The sequence below is a fragment of the Manis pentadactyla genome, chromosome 6 (genome assembly GCF_030020395.1).
Source record: "Manis pentadactyla isolate mManPen7 chromosome 6, mManPen7.hap1, whole genome shotgun sequence".
In the NCBI taxonomy this organism is placed as follows: Eukaryota; Metazoa; Chordata; class Mammalia; order Pholidota; family Manidae; genus Manis; species Manis pentadactyla.
Window position 1 is genome coordinate 7,026,770 of NC_080024.1, and position 18,415 is coordinate 7,045,184.

Genomic DNA, 18,415 nt, shown 5'->3' on the forward strand with positions numbered 1-18,415 from the left:
CCTGTGAAGCCAAAGGGTAACTGAGCTAATGAGATCACTGATTCCTTCTGAGGGAAGTGGGTTGAGCTCTGAAGATGAAGCCTGTACATCAAGGATGTGAATACTTGGGCCTTCTGCACCTGCTTCAATCCTCTCTGTCAACAGTCGGGCTTGGATGCGGGAGACCGTTGCAGGCCTGTCCTCTGCGACTCAGGCTCACAAATGAGGAATGAGTTACATAACCACCCCTTAAATTTGTAGGACACAGTTAAGTACCTTGCACTTACTAGAAAATTCAATTTTCATAACACCCCATGAGCTGGACTTAGTATAGACACATTTGGCAAATTAAAAAAATGAAGCTGCAAGATGAGGAGTGGCTCACCCAAGGTTCCATTGCTAGTGTCCCCAAACTTTGTCTCTTAAAACAACAAGCATTTATGATCTCACACATTTCCTGAGGGTCAGGAATGCAGGAGTGCCTGAGCTGGGTGGTCCTGCCTCAGGGACTTCATGGGGCTGCAGACAAGACATTGACCAGAGTTGTGATCTCATCTGAAGGCCCCGGTGGGGCTGGAGGATCCACCTGCAGGGTCACTCATGTCGCTGTGGGCAGGAGGCCTCAGTTCCTCACTCTGTGGGCCTCCCTGTAGGGCCGCTCATCATGTCCCCTGACCTCCCTGAGTGAGGGATCCAACTGAGAGAGGGAATGAGGGAAGGGCTGCAGTGTCTTTTATAACAGCCTCAGAAGCGACACTCCATCACTTCTGCCTCCTACTGACGACACAGACCCACCTGGTGCAGTGTGGGAGGGGACTTACATGGGTGTCAGTGCCAGGAGGCGGGGATCACTGGGGCCATCTTTGGGGGGTGGGGTGGGCTGCCGTGGCTCCCAGCTCCTATGGCCTCAGGCTTTGGTCCTTAGGATAAGACTGGTAGGAGCTCCCTTTGGGGTAGAGTTGCCAAATTTAGAAAATAAAAATGCGGAATATCCAGGTAAATTCGAACTTCAGATAAACACAGAATAATTTTTTGTATAACTATGTCCCAAACATTGCATGGAAAGCCTACTTTGGGAAGGACAGTAGGTGCCCAGGGGATATTCCTGGGGAAGGCCTAAGTTCTGGGCTCTAGGATCATGCATGTGACCTGAGGTTGACAGACTGACCCCTGGCTTTGTGGATGCTGAGCCTAACCCTTCCACCCCAAACCTCAGTTTCCCTGACAGACCCAGACAGAGTGGTCAAAGCAGAAAGGGCTGGGGAAGGCCATTCTCCAACCCTGTGGCTTCCACCTCGGCCCAAATCTTCCTTCCCTAAGGAGCCTCCTTCCTTAAGGAGCATCCCCAGCCTCGGTTCCAGGGGGGACCTCAGAAGCCTGAGCTGAGGCTAAGGGCTTGGTGGGAGAGGCTGGAAATAAAGGCACAGGATCCTACTTGCTCTACGCCCACCTGGGGGCGGGGGCAGGCAAGGAGAGGACTCTGGCTTCCTTACCCACAAAAGGCCAGCCTGAGTGGCATCCTCTCTGGCCCCTGAGCTCCTGCCTTGCCCCGGGTCATCCTGCCCCACCCCCCGTGATGTCCGTTCTCAACCTAGTTGGTGGGTCCTGCTTTTATCTGCAGAGGAACCACTGTGGATGAGTGGGCTTCTCCCAGGCTTTCAGTGAAGTCCAGTTCGTCTCTCCCCAGGCTTGCAAGACCCCCTGGGGTCAAGCCTCCAGAAGCTGCCCTGGGAGCCGGGCCAGGCCGGGCAGGGCAGGCTCAGTCTAGATGAAACGTTTATCCTGCTCCTGGTAGGAGAAGGGGTCCCCAGGGAAAGGCTGGGGTGGAGGCTGGTTGTAGGTGCCCTGCAGGAAGATCCAGGCTGTGCCCACCACCATGATGGGCGTCACCACAAACAGGCAGAGTCGGTCCACTGTGCGGGCCACCTGGTTCCAGCACTCCTTCTCCTGGGGAAGGGGGACGGAGAGAGTGGGTAGAGGAAGGCCTCAAACCACAGACCCATGCTCCAAGCCGGGGCCCGGGGCCAGAAGCATGGCTTCGGTGCATCTTCGGGGGCCACCTCAGGCTTGCAGTAGACGGGACAAGCCAGCTCATTCTCAGCAAGGGCCCAGCCCCCCTCCAGCCACAGGCAGGGCTGGTCATTTTGTCCGTTCAGGAGAGAGAGAGCAGGGCCACAGCCTCCCTCCTCATGGCACTGCAGGGCTCCAGGAGCTGGGGAGGAGCTGGGACCACCAGGACTCTCAGGGACAGTGGAAGATGGACAGGCCCCTCTCCACCCTCCTCAGCCCTCTCGGCCACTCAGGGCAGCTGCTCACCCATATGCAGACTGCAGAAAGGTACCCCTTTCTCCAGAGAGGATTTTTAAAGTTGTATAATATTAAACAACCATATAAGGCTGCCTTTTAAATGTCTGGGTGTGTCTGGAGTATCAGACTTGGAGTTGAATATGGACAGAAAATGATTGGCAGCTGGGAGAAAGAAGAGATAATAAGGACGTCAACAATGTGGCCCCAACAGGGCAGAGCTGTGTGCCTGCCATGTGCTGCTATGGGGTTCTAGGCAGGGCTCTCCCTCCCTGGGGGGGCCTGGAATCTGTACCCGTTATGACCTTCTTCATCTAAGTTGGCATGTGTCCACTTGATCAGTGCACTACTTGAACACCTATACATGGCAACCCTGTGGCTACTCACATCGTTGTAATTATTCTGGTCTCTCATGTGGTTGACGATAAAGTTGGCCCCATCCACAGCTGGCTTCAGTTGGCTGAAGAGGTCCTGCTGGGCCTGCTCAGAGCCTGCTGGGGGCCGGCCTATGGATGCCAGGCCAGAGATGAGCATGAGGCCTGCCCACACCACACTTCCCATGCATGAGCCAAACCCCAGGCCACCAGGGACCCACGTGCAGTGGTGAGGCGCTGGGCTAGCCCGTGCCGCTCTGACTGCTTCTCGAACATGAGGTCACTTCGGGACTTGAGTGAGAAGTACTCTTCAGCCTTGGAGATATAGCCCAGGGAGCTGCTCCTCCTAACCAGGGCCCCGGGGCTTGGCCCGTCCTCCGCTGGGCGAGACATGTGTAAGAACTCGGGCAGGGTCTCCAGGAAGAGCTGCGGCATGTTGGGGACACAGGAAGGCCATTTTACAAACACGGGTCACCTTCACACATGCAAACATCTGTGACTCCATTCCTGGCAGCCACAAAGTGCTCCCCTGTCTGACACTGTCATTTAGTCCCCTGATCCCCTACACTGGGGGGGCTTTCAACTCTCCCTACTGCTCACAGCACAGAGCACTACTCCTTTGTTGAAAATTAATTATACATGAAAACAAAAAAGAAAAATGCCCTAAAAGTTTAGCTCTGTACTTCAAATGCTTAAAAGTCAAAAAAGTTGCTAACTACCGTTAGCTGCTCCAGAACAGCCAGGTAGCCCTGCAGTGGCCAAGAGGCAAGGACAGCCCTCTCCCGGGTACCCTCACCCCACATTCCTCACTTCTTTTTAGTGGCAGTAAAGCATACAGTAGAATGAGGAAACCTTAAGAACATAGCAAGACAAACCTTTACAGATGCATTCAACTGCGTAAACACCACCCAGATAAGATATCCAACATGATGCCAAAGGAGTTCAGTCATACCCTCTCCGCCCCCCATCGGTTGCTACCCATCCTGGGAGGTAACCCCAATCCTGACTTCTCTCACTAAAGACTGCCTTCGCCCTTCCTTGAACTTCATAGGAAGGAAGGTGCGTGGTCTGTGCTCTCCTGTGTCTGGCATCTTTCATGGATCACTACTCCTGGGAGTCATCCTTGCAGGCATGGGTAGCACCTACCGGCGCTTTCGCACAGCAGGGTGGCACCCTGAATGAGCATCCTGCGTGTGGCTCCTCGTTCTTCTGTACAGGGGCATCTGGACAAGTTCCAGGTCTTGCCTGTTGAGAACCCTCACCTTCTTGACCCCTTCGGACAGCACGTGGGTGCTGGGTGTGCGAAAGTGGATGTTGAGCACGATGACGCAGACCACCACGACCACGGTCACCAGCACCATGCCGAAGAGCAGGAACCTGTGGGCACACACTCGGCCTGGAGCCCCCAGGGAGTGGCATGGCAGGGGCACGGAGGGTGGCATGTGTTGGGGGGTTGTGGTGGGGTGGGCCAGCACTCACTTGCCAATGAGGGGGATGGCCATGGATGTGGGGGGCAGCCGCTTGGAGATGAGCAGCAGGAAGACAGACTGGGCCAAGAGCACTGCGATGGCCATTGATGTCTTCTCACCACCTGGGGGAGCCCGGACTTAGCTGCGACCTCTGGCCTTGGACCCAGGAGGTCCCGCCGCAGCCCCTGCTCCACTGTTGGCAATGCTGTGGTGTCCTGATTAATATCATGGGCTTTGGAATTAGAGCACCTGGGTGGTAATCTGGCTCTGCCATTTACCTGCTGGGTTATCTTGGGCAAGTAGCATAACCTCTCTGTGCCTCAGTTTTCTCAACTTTTAAATATTGTGAGGATGAAGTGAGAGAGTGTGTGTTAAATGCTCGCTCATCACTCTGCCTGACACCAGTGTCATGAGAATCCCAGCTATCATGTTAGCCAGACCCCTGCAGTTCAGCCCTCTTACAGTCACAGACCTGTGTGTGTCCCTCCCCTGCACAGCTAGCCACAGGGCATCCCCCTAGCACCAGGATAATACCCTGGTTCCTATCCCTTCACCCAGGGACCCCTGCCCAGCACGGCCCTGCGCTTCCCAGCTGAGCTCCTGAGCACACTGCGCAGTGACCGCGGTGATCTCAGGGCCACAGCCTCTGGATCTGCACGGCCCCTCCCGACCCGTCTCCAGCTCAAGCGCTGCCTCCTGCAGGAAACCATTCCCATCCTGCCACCCCTCAGGCACGCTCCGAGTCCTACCGCGCCCACCACATCTGCCAGCGGCAGGGCCTGGGCTGCGTGTGTCTCAGGAACTCATGGTGCCCTGCTCATGGTAAACATTCTGACACCATTCTGGAGGCAAGTGAGCACGGACTACACATGCCCTTCTACAACCAGGTGAGCGCATTATATCCCCCACGCCCTGGCTTCTAGAGATCCCACTCTCCACCCAGTGGGTCATGGTTGATGGCCTCTGGTGTGCCAGGCCCACAGTTACTCATGGTGACCACACAGACCTGACCTTTGCCCTGACAGAGGGACAGTCTGGTGAATCTCCCTAGGGTCTTTGGGAAGCCCACCGTGAGAGGCCAAGCAGGGTCCGAGAGGGAGAGAACGCCCCAGGGACCCTGTCCATTTGGGGATGCTGGACAGGGTCACCAGCCCTCCCCACGGCTCCCCTTGTGCTCCACATGCCCGGGCCCTGGGCAGGGAGCCCCAGGAGTGGTGAGCCCCCTGTGGCTCCTAGAAGGAAGTGAGGGGCAGGGCCGAGGCAGCGGGTGCTCGGTGTCCTCACGGACGGGGAGAGGCTGCCCCAGGCGGGCTGGGAGCTGGGGACTGGCGCTGAGGCTCACTGTCGGCCGGCAGGTAGAAGACCAGGTTGATCATGAAGGAGATGAGCACACAGGGCACCAGGATGTTGATGACGTAGAAGAGCGGCTTGCGGCGGATGATGAGGTAGAAGGTGACATCCTGGCGGTTGCGACTGTCCAGCGGGGCACTGGGGTCTACGTTGATCCTGGCCGGCCGGTGCACTATCTCCCACTCCCCGTTCTCTGAGGGCAGCACATGGACATCTTGGGGTCTGGCCTCTGGAGGCCTCGGGGGACCTTGGGGATGGGATGAGGGGCTGGGTGGGGTGAGCTCCCAGAAGCACAGCCAGGCCTGCCTGCAGGGCCCAGAGAAGGATTCTGTGTGTACGTGTCTTTCCCTGGGTGTTGGGGTGGAGGTTGCAGTCTGCAAGGGAGAAATTTTCCTCTGGGATTGATCTTTTTTTCTCCTTGGAGAAAATAGAATCGGAGGCCATATATTGGTTCGAATAAGAAGTCTTGGGTAAGAAAGCAAGAGAGAATAAGAACCCCATGCCCACGCCCATGCGAGGTACCAGCCTTGGGACCAGCGGGCTGTGGTCTTCTCTGAAGGACAGTGGCCTGTGGTGGGGGCCCCATGAAAGAGCTGAGCCTGGCCACAGATAAAGGATGGGAGTGACACATTTGGGGTGATGGCCAAAGCCCCAACTGCACCCCTGTGCTCTCCAGGGACAGAAAGATGAGCCACCCTTTCCACATCCATCTGTCAGCCACGTCCAGCCCCAGGGACCCTGCTCAGACCCAGAAGGGTCTCTGGCTTTGGGTGGGGTGGGCACAGGGCACGGGCACCCCTCCGTCTCTGCCTTGGAGACACAGTCCCTGCCCCCTGTTGGGCTTCTCTGCCTTCCAGTGTGCTGGATTCGTGTCGGTGACTATGAGAGCCTGTGTGTGTCCTGTCTGTTGCCCTGCGTGTCCGTGTACCTGTGTGTCTGTGTCCCAGCTGTCAGTGTGACTGTACCATGGAGATGTGTCTGAGGGGCCTGCCCAGCCAACAGCTGCTGTTCCGGGCACCTGTGAAGCCCTCGGGGTCGATGATGATCCACTCCACGGGGTAGAGGCGGCCCCCTTCTTCATCCTGCTTCAGGCTCAGGGTGATCTCCTTGGCTGTGTACTTGAGCGAACTAGGGGTGCAGCGGGCAGAGGGTGGTCCTCAGCCACAGGCTGGGGATGCGGCGAGGGGAAGGGCTAGTACAGGAGGTTCCTGGTGGAGGGGCCACTGTTGGGGAGGGCACTCTACCCAGGGCGGGGCAGGGGCTTCTGCTAAGGGTGCTTCATTTACCTTCCTCGGCCCCGGCAGGGTGCCCTGGGGTGAGGGGTGGCTGGAGAAGTGGGTGTACCTGAACTTGAGAGAGCAGTTCTGCCAGTCGAAGGGGAAGTAGGTGACGGAGATGGGACAAGAGGAGCGGAAGATGGCAGGCGGCAGCCAGTACACAGAGCCCGAGGGAGAGAGGAGCACGTTGCAGGCATAGGAGATCTGGAAGGAGCCATCATTGCTGGGGGACAGGGACAAGGGCCACAGTGAGCACCAGCCAGCTTGGAACTGGCAGGGAGGAGGAGGCAGAGAAGGGAGGGGAGGCCAAGGACTGTGACTCAACTTGTTCTCCAGCACAATTTCTGGGAGCCACAGCATGTCTGGGGGCAGGCGCAGGACGGTGATGTTCCCAAAGTCTTCGGCATCCCACTGCAGCCGGCTGTCTATCCAGACCTGGGAGCCCGGGAGGTGTGTCAGCAGTGGGCTCTGCTGTTGTTCAGGTTTCCCCATGCCCCCAGTTCCCCGGCGGAAGATTGGACAGGGCCGGGGAACTGTATCCAAGGAGTCTGGGGGATGCGTGTACAGAGTGGGGACTCAGAACTGTCACATACATCTGTGTAGGATGCACACTGCACAACTAAGGGAGCATATTTCCACTGTGGACATAGAAGACTCATGTCTGTATTATGACCTTCTGACAGGTGGCAGAAGAGTGTCTTCTAATAAAGTCAGGATACTGTGACAGTCTTCCCAGAGAGGGAAGAATCCTAATCCACACAAAGGTGGTGGACCTGAGTTTCTCTGTAGGCAGGACAGAGCAGAGGCCTGGAAGACAGTGTCTGAGATAGGCTGGAAATCTCCAAGCACAGGGAGCCTGGGCCCTGCACCCTCATCCCCCGGCTCCCACTGGGGTGTTCTACTTACATGCTCAATCCACACGTTAGTGGTGAGGGTCTCCTCAACTTCTTTCTGTAATCAAACAGGAAGGCTGTCCCCCAGGGGCCTGCCGCGTTCTTTCATCTGCACACATTCACCAGGCACCTACTGCCAGGTGCCGCCCAGGGGAAACCCTGGCAACTGGCCCGACCAGACTCCTGACCCAAGCCTGCACAGTCAGGAGTGGGTGGGCAGACCACGGAGCAGGGAGGGCACACGACCTCTGACGTGTGTCATGGGTGTGATAATGAGGCACCTGGAGCCGAAGCTGGAGGGAGTGGGGGTGCAGGGCATGGAAAATGGCTGGAGCACGTTTCCTGGCAGGAAGAGCCACCGTGGGCTGTTTGGAAAAGCCCTGAACTTCCTCCATGGCCATCCTAGTCTGCAAGACAACCAGGCTTCCGGGACACTGTCCATGCTCTCCCTTCCCCAGCCCCCCCACGGAGGGGCCTCTCACCAGGGAGATGAGATTGGAGAGCGTGAGGGCCAGCGAGACCTCCACACTGTCCTCTCTGTGCGCTGCAGGCCGGATCTCCTTGTTGTAGCCCTTCTCCTCAAACAGGTGCCGGATCAGCCGCTCCTCCTCGTTCAGGCCCCAGCTGCCTGGGGAGGGACAGGGACAGGACAGATGCTGGGAGGGGGCCCAGGAAGGAAGCTGCCCTGGGGTCCTGCGGGGCCCTGTGACTGGCCTAGCAGGGGGATCCAACCCTCTCCAGGAGCAGGGTCCTGGTGGTCAGCCCCTCTGGGGAGAAATGGTGGTGGGCATGCGGAGCTGGGTCTGATGCTAGGAGGGGCAGGAGGGCACCATGCAATGGAGACTCGGTGGCATCCTGAGGGCCTCCTCAGGGTGGGGTGATGTCCATTCTTACCACACACGACCAGGGTGGCCAGCAGCCCCAACGTCAACCCAGGCCCCTCCATCCTTCCCTCCGACTGTGTCTTGCATCTGCCCCTCTTGTCTGCAGGGTTGGGGAATGTGGGTGGGAGAGGGGACAGGTGCAGGGTGGGGGTGGGTGGTGAAGGGAAGAGGCAGCCGGAAACGCAATCTGACACCTCTAGCCTCTGCTTCAGGATAGAAAACCCAGAGCAGGTGTCAAGGGGGTGGGGACAGGGACTGGCCAGCAGGGCAGGAGCCCAAGGACACAAGACAAAGATGCCAGGCTGGGACTCTCCAGAAGAGCAATGGGGCAGCACTGGCAGTAACGTACCACCCCAGGGGAGTGGTGACAGGCGGGCCAGCTGCTGCCATTTCTTGGGAGGCAGACAGGTGTCTGAGATGGGGGGTTTTGCAGCCCCTCTCCAGTAACCTCTGCCAACTGCTTCTGGAAGCTGGGGCTTGCCTGGGCCACACCCCTGGAGATCTAACGTCCACCCACCTGGTTCCCATACCAAGAAAGCTCCAGAGTTGCCTCTGTAGATCATAAATAATGTTTATTAAAGCAGCTGTGATTTTCTGATGGCGCGTCTGGAAGACACGCAGGGCCAGAACCCCACCCCCACGCCCCAGCTGACCGTGGCACTGACAGTTGGTCATCAGGACCCCTGAAGCCTCCAAGCCCCTGGGAGCAGTAGGTCTGACTGGGGGCTGGAGACCCAGACACGGCCTATGGCTGCCTGGCAGGGGGAAGCTGAGGGCTGAGTGGATGGTGCCCTTTCCTTCTCAGCTCCTGGCTCTGCCTTGCACCCATCTGGGGTCCCTTAGTCTCTGCCTCGCCCAGGGCAGCAGAGCGGAAGGCCTGCAGGGCCTGCACCAGCAACTGGGGGAGGCTGCGGGACAGCGTGGCGGGCTCCAGGCCCACCAGGCCACCGAAGACCACACGTCGGCCCCCCAGACATGCCCGCACCCAGGCTCGGAAGAGCCCGGTCAGCGTCTTGGAGCCCAGCTCTGCCAGGACCTGCAGAGGGAGGAGGGGGCTCAGCGGCCCACAGCCCCATTCCTGTTTCCCTCCTCCTGGCCCCCAAAAACTCTCACCCAGGTCCCCCTCCCCTCCTTTACCCCCTGCAACCCTGCACACTTCCTGCGTACTCAGATACCCCCACAACCCCTCCCCTCGCACCCCCCATACCTTCACACCCACTCAGTGCCCCAGCCCCCACTCTTCGGATCCCCACCATCACCTCCACCCCAAGCTGCTGGGGGAGAGGTCCCCCCTCCTCCTGGGGAGGGTGCCCCTTGTGTCCCCCTACCCATCAGGGCTGACCAGGTCAGCTTTGTGAGGTCACTGTGAAGGAGTCTGGGAAGCCTGGGACCTACCTCCTGAAAATCCACGGCCAGGCGTTCCGAGGGGACTTGCAGGATCCAGGCATGGGTGCCCTGAAGGGTGGCCAACTTCTGTTGCAGGGGTTTCAGCCCAGGGCAGCCTGCAGGAAAGGGAGAGGCCCTAGAAATACAGAAAACTGACACCGGCATGGAGTCAATACCTCAACTCCCTGTGGGCAGATTTCTCCTCCTGCTATAGATGGGGAAACTGAGGCTCAGAGAGGTTAAGGAATAACAGAGCTCAGTATCTCTGTTGACACTGTGAGGGCCCAAAGCCACAAGTCAATTCCCCCGAGAGTCATCCGCCCCACTGCGGGTGGAGGGAGAGCGGGTGGCCGGTTGCCCCACGGGGTGACTGCTTTCCTAGGCAGACCCCTGAGAATACCCTCCGGGCCTCTGCCAGCCTTTGGCCTACTCGGCCGCCAGAGGGCGTCATTACCATTAGCTTCCCGGCGCTGCTCTGGCCTCCGTTTCGCTACCCGCGCGCCTGCCGCCCACGGTAGCGGGGAGATGCAGAGTTAGGGAACAGCCTCCGCCGCGCAGGGATGGGGCTGGGGCTGGGCTGCGAGGGCGCCGGTACCTGCGTGTAGACCCTGCTCGCGGGCGGGGTGTCTGGGAGGCTCCCGGAGCGACGCAGCGGGGCGAGCCAGGGCCGGGGCCAGGCGTCGCATCCCAGGACTCGGGCCGAGCAGCTCCTGGGCGCCCCGCAGCAGGCCCAGCAGGGTGTGAGCCAGAGAGCGCAGCTCTGCGGTAGGACAGGGTCGGGGCGGCGGTCAGATGTGGGTCAGAACCCCCGCCCACTCCACCCCCGGCCCAGCACCCTAACGGGACTGACGGCATCGCCGCCGGCGCTGCTGGCACTGCTGGTGCGCCAAGCGCTCACAGGGTCCCATGGGCCTCGGGCACAGGCGGACGTAGAAGGCACAGGGCAGGGTGGCATCGGCCAGCAGCTCCTCCGGCGGGTCCCAGGCCAGAAGCTCCCTGCAGCTGGGCTCGCGGCTGGAGGGGGCCGCTGCGGGGAACGGCAGGGGCCAACTTAGTCCCCGCTTTGGGCCCTGGCTCCCACCGTTCTGCCCCAGGGGAGACTGGTTTTACTGACACAGTAGCGGGCTAGGGTCGGGCCGGCTGGAGACGGGTTCGTTCCCTGGCTGTTAGCAAGACACTCTAGGCTGGGGGGGTTGGAGGAAATAGGAACCGTAGGCTCACCGCTCATCTGCTCCTGGAGCCAGTCCTTGAACACGGCCACACGGGTGTAGACCCCGGGCTTCCCTGGTTCCCCGCATCCGTCCCCCCAGGAGGTGACTCCGTACAGGACCTCCCTGGGGCGGGGGCCCGGCTCAGAGCAGGTCAGGGGGCCTCCAGAGTCACCCTGCGGGGACCCGCGCCAAGAAAAAGGGCACTGCAGTGACCTTCCCCCTCCCGTGCGGGCCTTACACCTGGCAGGGTAGGGCAGCTCAGAGCTCTACTGGGGCTACCACTCATCTCCATTTCAGCAGGGAGGACATAGAGGCTTCGAGAAGTTGAGTGACAACCTGACTGTAGGAGGAAAGAGGCTGTCCTGTCCCTGGGAAGTGGCCCATCCAACGCTCGCCGATCAACGGAGGCTTATACCTGGCATGAGTCGATGCCCCCAGCTAGGTAGCCGGCACAGAGCATACTGCTGGGGCGCAGCCCAGGGCCCAGGGCCCTTCTGCAGGTGTCGGTGCTGAGCAGGGGCACGCGGGCCTCCCTCACGGCCTCAGCCTCAGGCCCGTCTACAGGAAAGCAGTGGGGGGGGGCTCTCAGGCCTGAGGGCAGGGTCCGCCTTCCCACTCCTCCCTGATTCCTCCCCCTTCTCAAGATTGATCGGCATTTTGCTACTGCAGCTGGGCCTAGGCAGGATTGTTTACACCCAGGCCTTCAAACTTCCTCACCCCAGCCCCTCCCGGTACTTCCCGTTCCAGGGGCGGCTCACCCCCTATGCCCTGCCCCATACCTTCGAAGAGGGCCCCCCAGCCCGCGATGGAGCAGGCGGTGCCTGCCGGGGGCTCCCGGGGCCCCTGGGGCAGACACACGGGGCGTGCTGCCCCTGTCGGCTTCACCGGCGTCCACAGCTGCACCAGGGCCAGGTCGTTGTGGAAGGTTCGGGGGTCAAACTGGGAAGGGGATGGCGCGTAGCGTCAGTCAGGCGTGGGGTGGGGATGCTGCTCCCAACTCTGAGGGCCTGGGGGCTGTCCTCTTACTTTGGGATGGGGCAAGATGCGGTTTACTGGCACCTCCTCTGCTTGCTTCCCCTGGGGCCCCTCGGCCAGTGTCACCGTCCACAGAAGCTCGTTCTGGGCGCTGCAGGGCGAGTGGCCAATGATAGGCAGGGCAAGGGTGCAGCGAGGTCTTTTGGAGACTCTGCCCTCCGCCTACGGGCACCACCCAGCGAGACCGCACACCGGGCTGTTTCTTCCTGGGCGCCGGGAGGGTGGGCCGTGCAGAAGCCACTGCTCCGAGTGGGCCGAATGCAGACAGGGTAGACAGGCCCTCCGTGGGCACCTTGAGGCCAGGGAGCCCGGGAGGGCGGCGGCCGCCGCCAGGGGGCAGCAGAGACCGGCCTCGCGCGGGTCGTCCTCCCAACCACCCGGGAAAAGTTGGACCCCGCGTCGCGGATGGGCGGGCCGGTCCTGGGCCGACATACCCTGCGAAGCAGTGCGCCGCGGTGAGAACCCAGGACGCTGCCACCAGGACGCCGCCACACAAAGGCTGCCCGCCGAGTTGCAGCCTCACCAGCCAGGGCCAGGCGCCCAGCGGTGCGGGGCTGCCCCCCACGATGCGGCCATGGGCCCGCGTCACGTTGACTGTGTCGGGGCGTCTCTCACCACACGGCCCCAGAAAAGTGGAATCTGAGTCACAAGGGACAAGTCCTGGCCATCCTCACCATCGACACCCCTCCAGGATCCACCCTGCTTTCAGCCCCGCCCCCTTCCGCCTTTCAGTCTCACCTGGCTCAGGTGGATCCTGGAGGGGGGCTTGAGGCTTGGGACGCCCAGGTCCTGCTGAGAAACAGACCTTTGAGCCCTACTGCCCCCCTCTCCCGTTTCCCCTACCTGAAGCTGGGCCTGAGACCTGTTTCTGCCCTACCATCTCCTGCCCCTGTGCCTTCTACCCCGCCGCCGCTGCCCCCAGCCCCTCATGGAGGCAGCCAGGGCCTGTTCTGGCGGCCACAAACTTCTCCCCGTTCACCAGTGAGCCCAGACCGTTCCTGCCCTCCCACATGCTGTGCCCCCTGCCTGGCGAGCCCTTTCCACTCGGAGAGACCTTCATAAGTGTTGTCTTGGCTGCAGATCCATCCAGTCTCTGTCCCCAAGAGGGAGTCAAGTCTGAAGGCTGGGGGGCGGCTGGGCAGGAGAATGGCCTGAGCTTAGGAGGTGCAGGCTCACCAGGGCATGGGGGCGTGTGGTCGGCGCAGCCTCGGCACTCTTTCAGTTTGTGCTGAATCTCCAACGCCACTCGATTTACCATCCACTGAGCGCTCCTCTGGGCAGCCTGTAACGCTTTCGTCCCCTGGGCTGACAGAGCTGCTAGGACACGGGGCACAAGTCGCATCTGGCTGCTGAAGAGCCTCAGGCTTGTTCTCAGTGCCCAGCCCTGAGCCCTTGGGAGACCCACGGTGAAGCAGGCTGGGCTCACCAGTGAGGAGGACAGAGACCCCCCGGGCCCCGGAGTCAGAGCGGATGCTCCCAGATTCTCAGCCCAATGTATCTGTCATTCGACTGAGCTGGGCTGGAATCTTTGAAAAGGGCCTTTCCTTAAAAACCTCAAAGGAAGACTGGCACCCCAAAGGGACAGTCATCACATCACCAGGCTTGTTGATGCAGCATAGCTGTGGTCGCGTTGCCCTCCTTGGGGCCCAGTGCTGTCCTGGGCCCCTTCCTCCTGCTAAGCTGGGAACCTTCCCCAGAGGACCCCCATGGCACTGCTGGCCAGTCCCGCTCCCTTTCCATCCTCGTCCTCCCCTTCCTCTCCCCCAGTCCCTGGCTCCTTCTCCCAGCAGGGTGGGCAGAGGAGCAAAGGTCCTTGTGAGTGGGGACAGCAAGTTCGCATTCCCCTGCCTGGGACCCGTGTCTCTGTGCTCCTCCTCCCCCCTGGCAGCCCCCTCCCAGCCCGGGCTCACCTCTCAGGGTGCTGGGGGGCAGGCGCGTGTACTGCGGGTGCCCGTGGGCAGACCAGTCTGGGAGGGGCAGCATCAGGGCCAGCAGCACGGCCAGCAGCATGGCGACCAGGAGCCGGAGGCCCCGTCCTCTTTCTCCCCCGGGGCCCAGCCTCCAGGAGTGTGTCGTTGGGCGTGTGCCTCCCGCTGCCTTACTCCCCCTGGGCACTGTCTTCTTGTCCCTCAAATCATCTGCCTCTATTCTCTTACATCGGAATTACCCGTTTCCCTGAGTGGGTCCCTCACCTGGCCCTTAACTCCTGGGATCCCACAGGGGAATGGGGCTTGGGGCGCTATATAGAGGACAGGCTGGGGTACCCGGGAGGGGGGTCAGTCTTGGGGGAGGAACAGAATATTGGGCTCCACCCTCACCTTTGAAGTACCATCGTCCCAGCTCTGAGGCCCCCCTTCTGTCAAAGGAGCCCTTGTCTCTGCGGCCCCATCAAAGGGGCCTGGACGGGCCTGAAGCGCTGACGGTTGGGCTGGGGGCCAGGCAGAGGGGTACTGGTGGGCAGGGGCCAGCCCAGTCTCTAGGGTTTGGATGGGGGGGTTCCCATCTGCCTCTGCTCTCCAAGGCGCTTCTGGCTGTGCTGGGGGCAGACACTCCCGGAGGGAGAAGGGTGGGGGCTGCCTGAGGGTCTTGGCCACCCTACCCCTGGAAGAGGCCCCCAAAGTCCCAGCCCCTTACCCCTAATTGCTTGGTAGCGTCCCTCCCCAGTGTGGCCATTGCTTGCGATGATCAAAGTGCCCTAATTAGCGCCGTAATTGCTGCACTGGGGGTAGTGGTGTGGGAAGAGGCAGAGGCAGGCGGGCGCTGGCGTGGCCCAGGGAGGAAGGCGGGAGATGAAAGGCCCCAGCAATGGCCCATGTCAGGGAGGACAGGCCCCAGCAGCTTCTGATGCTCTCCCAGAACATGTGCCCCTCCCCACACGGTGCCTACTCAGCCATCTGGCATTGTTCTCAGTTGCTATGACCCTGATCTGGCAGGAAGGAGTCTTCTGGGGTCTCACGGGAAGGGCCACAAATGTGCAGCTCTCCTGGTGCTGGGTTCCCACCTGGGGCAGAGAAGTGCCCTTCTGCCCCACAGACTGTCCTGAGGCCAAAAAAGAATCCTGGCACCCAAATTCATGCTGCTGATGACCCGGGGTGGCTTTGGCAGTCCTGGTCCTTTCCCAGAGTGCACTCTGTCAGACTCTCCTTGGTGACATGTCCTTTCCTCTCCAGCCCTTGCTCCTGCCCAGGTGAACAGGCCTCTAATGGGGACCTGCCCCTCTTTGTAAGACAGACCCCCGAACCTATGGAGAGGGCCTCGAGCCAAGAGCCCCGGGCGGGGGGTGGGTGAGATGCAGGGAGGGACAGCCAAGCCCAGCAGCCTCTCCGGCCTCTTCCTTCCATGCCCCCAGGCAGCAGAGGATGTTCCATGACCTCTTTTTCCTCCCGAGACTCTCTTCCCCCTTGACCACTGTGATGCCCCAGCATTTTGGTTCCCCCCTACCTCTCTAGGCACTGACCACAAGGAGGTTCCCACCCCGTGGAACTCCATTAGAAGTGGCCACCCTCCCCCGGGTGAGCTGGAGTCAGCTCAGACTGGATCCTGAGAGCCAGTCATCGGCATCACTTCCCAAGTCTGCATTCAGTGACATCACATTGGTAGCTTGCAGTCTGTCATGGTAGGAGTATTTACACCATAGAAGTCATCAAAAGCTACACATCAGAGCTGTTTTGCCCCAGAGAGCCAGTTCAGCATTTACCAGCACACCATGTATGCACCCTGTTTCCCCCTCCCCAGTTACCACCATTCTGGGAAAATACTGAGTATGGATTGTTGTGGGTGAATATTATGAAACTGGAAGTTACTTGTATTCATCAGAATATCTAACCACCTAAATAAGATGGGGCCTGTCTTTTTATCCACAGTCTCCAAATTCTTGGCAGAGAAAGTGTTAGCTCAACACAGTCCATATTTGAAGCATAAACAGAAGTGTCCAAAGGAAAATGATCTGTGGTTCCAAGAAAAAGCCTTCAAGGTAAGGGATCCAGAAAGCAGAGAAGAGGGGTAGGAAGGCCTTGCAGGCCTGTGGGTTGGGAAAGACTAACAGTTCTGACCTGGCCTCTAAGTCTTGGCCTGCAGGTTCTTGCATCCAAGCTGAGGGATTAAGGCCTGGAGCAAACTCCCCATTTGGAGACTCCTGTGGCCACTTCCCCAGGGGCATTCTTCAGGGAGGAGGGGATTCATGGCCACTCAGCATCCAGGCCGCTCAGCTGCTTGGATCTTGCCAAAGCCAGGCAGGCCAGGCCAGAGCACCAGTACAGAGCCTCCTCGCCTCCTTCGCCTCCACTGGTCTTCAGGGCAGGAGGCGGGAGGAGCAAGAGCACCAGGAGCTGCTGGGCTGGTTACTGTCCCAGCTGGCCTCAGGGTAAAGATCTCACCACTGCCAGCAGGAACTTACAGCGTAGATAGCAATTCCGCTCAAACCCCACCCCGCCCTTTCTGGCCCCAATACCACTTCCTGTGCCCATAGCTGGGGACTCTCTCCCCTCCTCCACACGCACTCCACCCAGACCCGGGGCCAATTTCATATACTTCCGCAGGCCCCTCTTGAGGACCAGGTCTAGATCCCTGTTTCATGATGCTATTTTGCTCATCACTGGGGGCTGGTGCACTTGTTTGTTGTCAGCTTCTCTCACAGACATGAAGGAATGTGTTGGAGGCCTTCTGCTTCTCCATCACATCACATTCTTGGATTTTATTCAGCGCAATCATGCCTCAGTTGCAGGCTGTCCACGGGGTGCTTGCCTGTTACAAGGGGCTCATTTGCCCACAGGCTAGTTGAGTGGGCTGGGCCCTCGGACCACCCCCACCCCCCACTACAGGGCTCACTGCTGGCTATCAGATCTACACCCTCCCTGCAGCCCCACCCCACACCCCACACCAGTGGACAGGAAATAAGGACTGGGGGGTGTTCGGGTGGTACAGTGTTTGTGGAGAGAGCATCCTCCCCCACTTCTCCAGCTAAGCTAGAAAGAGGGGTGGGGTCCCCGGAGGAATCAAGGACTTCCTTGCTCAGGAATCAAAGGACCTGGCAAGAAGGAGAGGCTGGCATTGCAGTGCCTGGGTGGAGGTTAACTTAGAGGACTCGCAGACCAGCCTGGAGTGACGGTGGGATGGGAGCAGCTGACTGGGGAGAGGCTGATAGTCTCCTGCTGAGATTTCTGAGGTTCCTGGTCCCTAAGAATTTTCAGAGGGTAATTCCATGTGTGCCCACAGGCCTCAGAGTTGGCCTGAGTGTGGCTGAAACTGGTGACTTCAGGCTTTTGGGACCACTGCAGTGCCGGGGGCAAGGTGCAGTGTGGCACGTTGCTGCCAGCTGTACATCGTTGTTATGCACAGATGTCTGGAAGGCAGAACTGGCTACCTAATTTCCAGGAGTCCCAGCGCGAAACAAAAGCACAGGGCCCCTTGTTCAGCAATTATTAAGGATTTCAAGACAGTGCCGCAGAATATTCAACCAACTGTGGGGCCCTGTGCCCGGGGAGCCACCCAGGTGAACCGTCCATCCATTGGCGGGCAGGTTGGTTCCCCCGGTACTGCTCCTGCTGGTAGAAAAGGAGAAAGAACAGCATTAGGGCCACAGCTGTGGTTCTGGGGCTCCCTGGCCCAGGCAAGTCAGGAGCAGGTGCCCCTTTCTATCTCCCGACCCCAAGACTGAAGAACCAGGGGTGCAGGGACCCTCCTTCCCCCACTCCACTCCCCACCCCGTACCCCATAGAGCTTCTGCAACTTCACCCAAGCACGGGGAGGGGAGAGGAGCTTTGCGTTAATTGAGAAACTGGAGTTTCAGTGGACAATGCCCAGAAGGAGAAGATTTGAAGCTGGTGGGTAGAGAAGGCTCGGATTCTGACCCAGTGTCGAGTGGGGGGCTGCCCTTTGCCATGGTGAAGGGGCTTCCACCCAGCATCATCAAGACAGCACCTGGGAAAATGAAATCATTTCTAATCTGCACCCGACAAGTGGAGATTCCCCAGCAAACAGGTCCGAGCTGTCTGCAGCTGTGAGCCTGCCCGTTTGCCCTCTGCCCGCCTCAGGAGAGAAGAGCTGTCTGTCTCACCGCAGGCCTCCCCCGTGTGGTGTCGCAGGCACTTAGAATAGAGCCTGACACAGTGTTTGCTAAACAGCCACGGAACTGGGTGACCGGTACTGGCCCCTCTTCCTGCTCTGGGGCTGAATTCCCTGCCTGCTGTCACGTCAACCCCAGTCTGTCCAAAGCAGGCCTGGGGTCTCTGGGTGCCCTGTCAGCTCCTCCCCC

At 59.8% G+C, this 18,415-nt stretch overlaps 2 protein-coding genes and 1 long non-coding RNA gene across 7 annotated transcripts; all 3 read right to left on the minus strand.

Annotated features, from left to right (window-relative positions):
• Positions 1–980: 980 nt before the first annotated feature.
• On the minus strand, positions 981–9,093 carry CHRND (cholinergic receptor nicotinic delta subunit). Of its 3 annotated transcripts, XM_036912008.2 has the most exons (12): positions 8,541–9,093; positions 8,129–8,274; positions 7,660–7,704; positions 7,079–7,188; positions 6,821–6,976; positions 6,495–6,604; positions 5,469–5,669; positions 4,137–4,248; positions 3,920–4,034; positions 2,879–3,083; positions 2,671–2,789; positions 981–1,926 (listed from the first exon to the last, which is right to left on the minus strand). In XM_036912008.2, the coding sequence occupies exons 1-12, from the start codon at positions 9,091–9,093 to the stop codon at positions 1,744–1,746; spliced, it is 2,055 nt and encodes a 684-aa protein (XP_036767903.2). In that variant the 3' UTR covers positions 981–1,743. The 3 variants fall into 3 exon arrangements, with proteins under 3 accessions (XP_036767903.2, XP_036767910.2, XP_036767918.2); XM_036912015.2 differs by lacking the exons at positions 7,660–7,704; positions 8,129–8,274; positions 8,541–9,093 and having other exon boundaries at positions 7,093–7,160; XM_036912023.2 differs by lacking the exons at positions 5,469–5,669; positions 6,495–6,604; positions 7,660–7,704; positions 8,129–8,274; positions 8,541–9,093 and having other exon boundaries at positions 7,079–7,160.
• Positions 9,094–9,274: 181 nt separating this feature from the next.
• PRSS56 (serine protease 56) lies at positions 9,275–14,896 on the minus strand. 3 transcript variants are annotated; one of them, XM_036912039.2, is made up of 13 exons: positions 14,797–14,888; positions 14,073–14,590; positions 13,339–13,476; positions 12,901–12,954; positions 12,597–12,801; positions 12,154–12,253; positions 11,907–12,066; positions 11,543–11,685; positions 11,138–11,300; positions 10,767–10,943; positions 10,512–10,676; positions 9,926–10,032; positions 9,275–9,566 (listed from the first exon to the last, which is right to left on the minus strand). In XM_036912039.2, exons 2-13 carry the CDS (start codon positions 14,170–14,172, stop codon positions 9,276–9,278), a joined length of 1,803 nt encoding a protein of 600 aa, XP_036767934.2. In that variant the 5' UTR covers positions 14,173–14,590; positions 14,797–14,888; the 3' UTR covers position 9,275. The 3 variants fall into 3 exon arrangements, with proteins under 3 accessions (XP_036767934.2, XP_057359413.1, XP_036767941.2); XM_057503430.1 differs by having other exon boundaries at positions 12,901–12,951; positions 14,073–14,896; XM_036912046.2 differs by having other exon boundaries at positions 14,073–14,896.
• Positions 14,897–17,566: 2,670 nt separating this feature from the next.
• LOC130684219 (uncharacterized) lies at positions 17,567–18,177 on the minus strand. The gene is made up of 2 exons (XR_008998405.1): positions 18,082–18,177; positions 17,567–17,705 (listed from the first exon to the last, which is right to left on the minus strand). It is a non-coding gene; the product is annotated as an uncharacterized LOC130684219 (long non-coding RNA).
• Between the last annotated feature and the right edge of the window lie 238 nt (positions 18,178–18,415).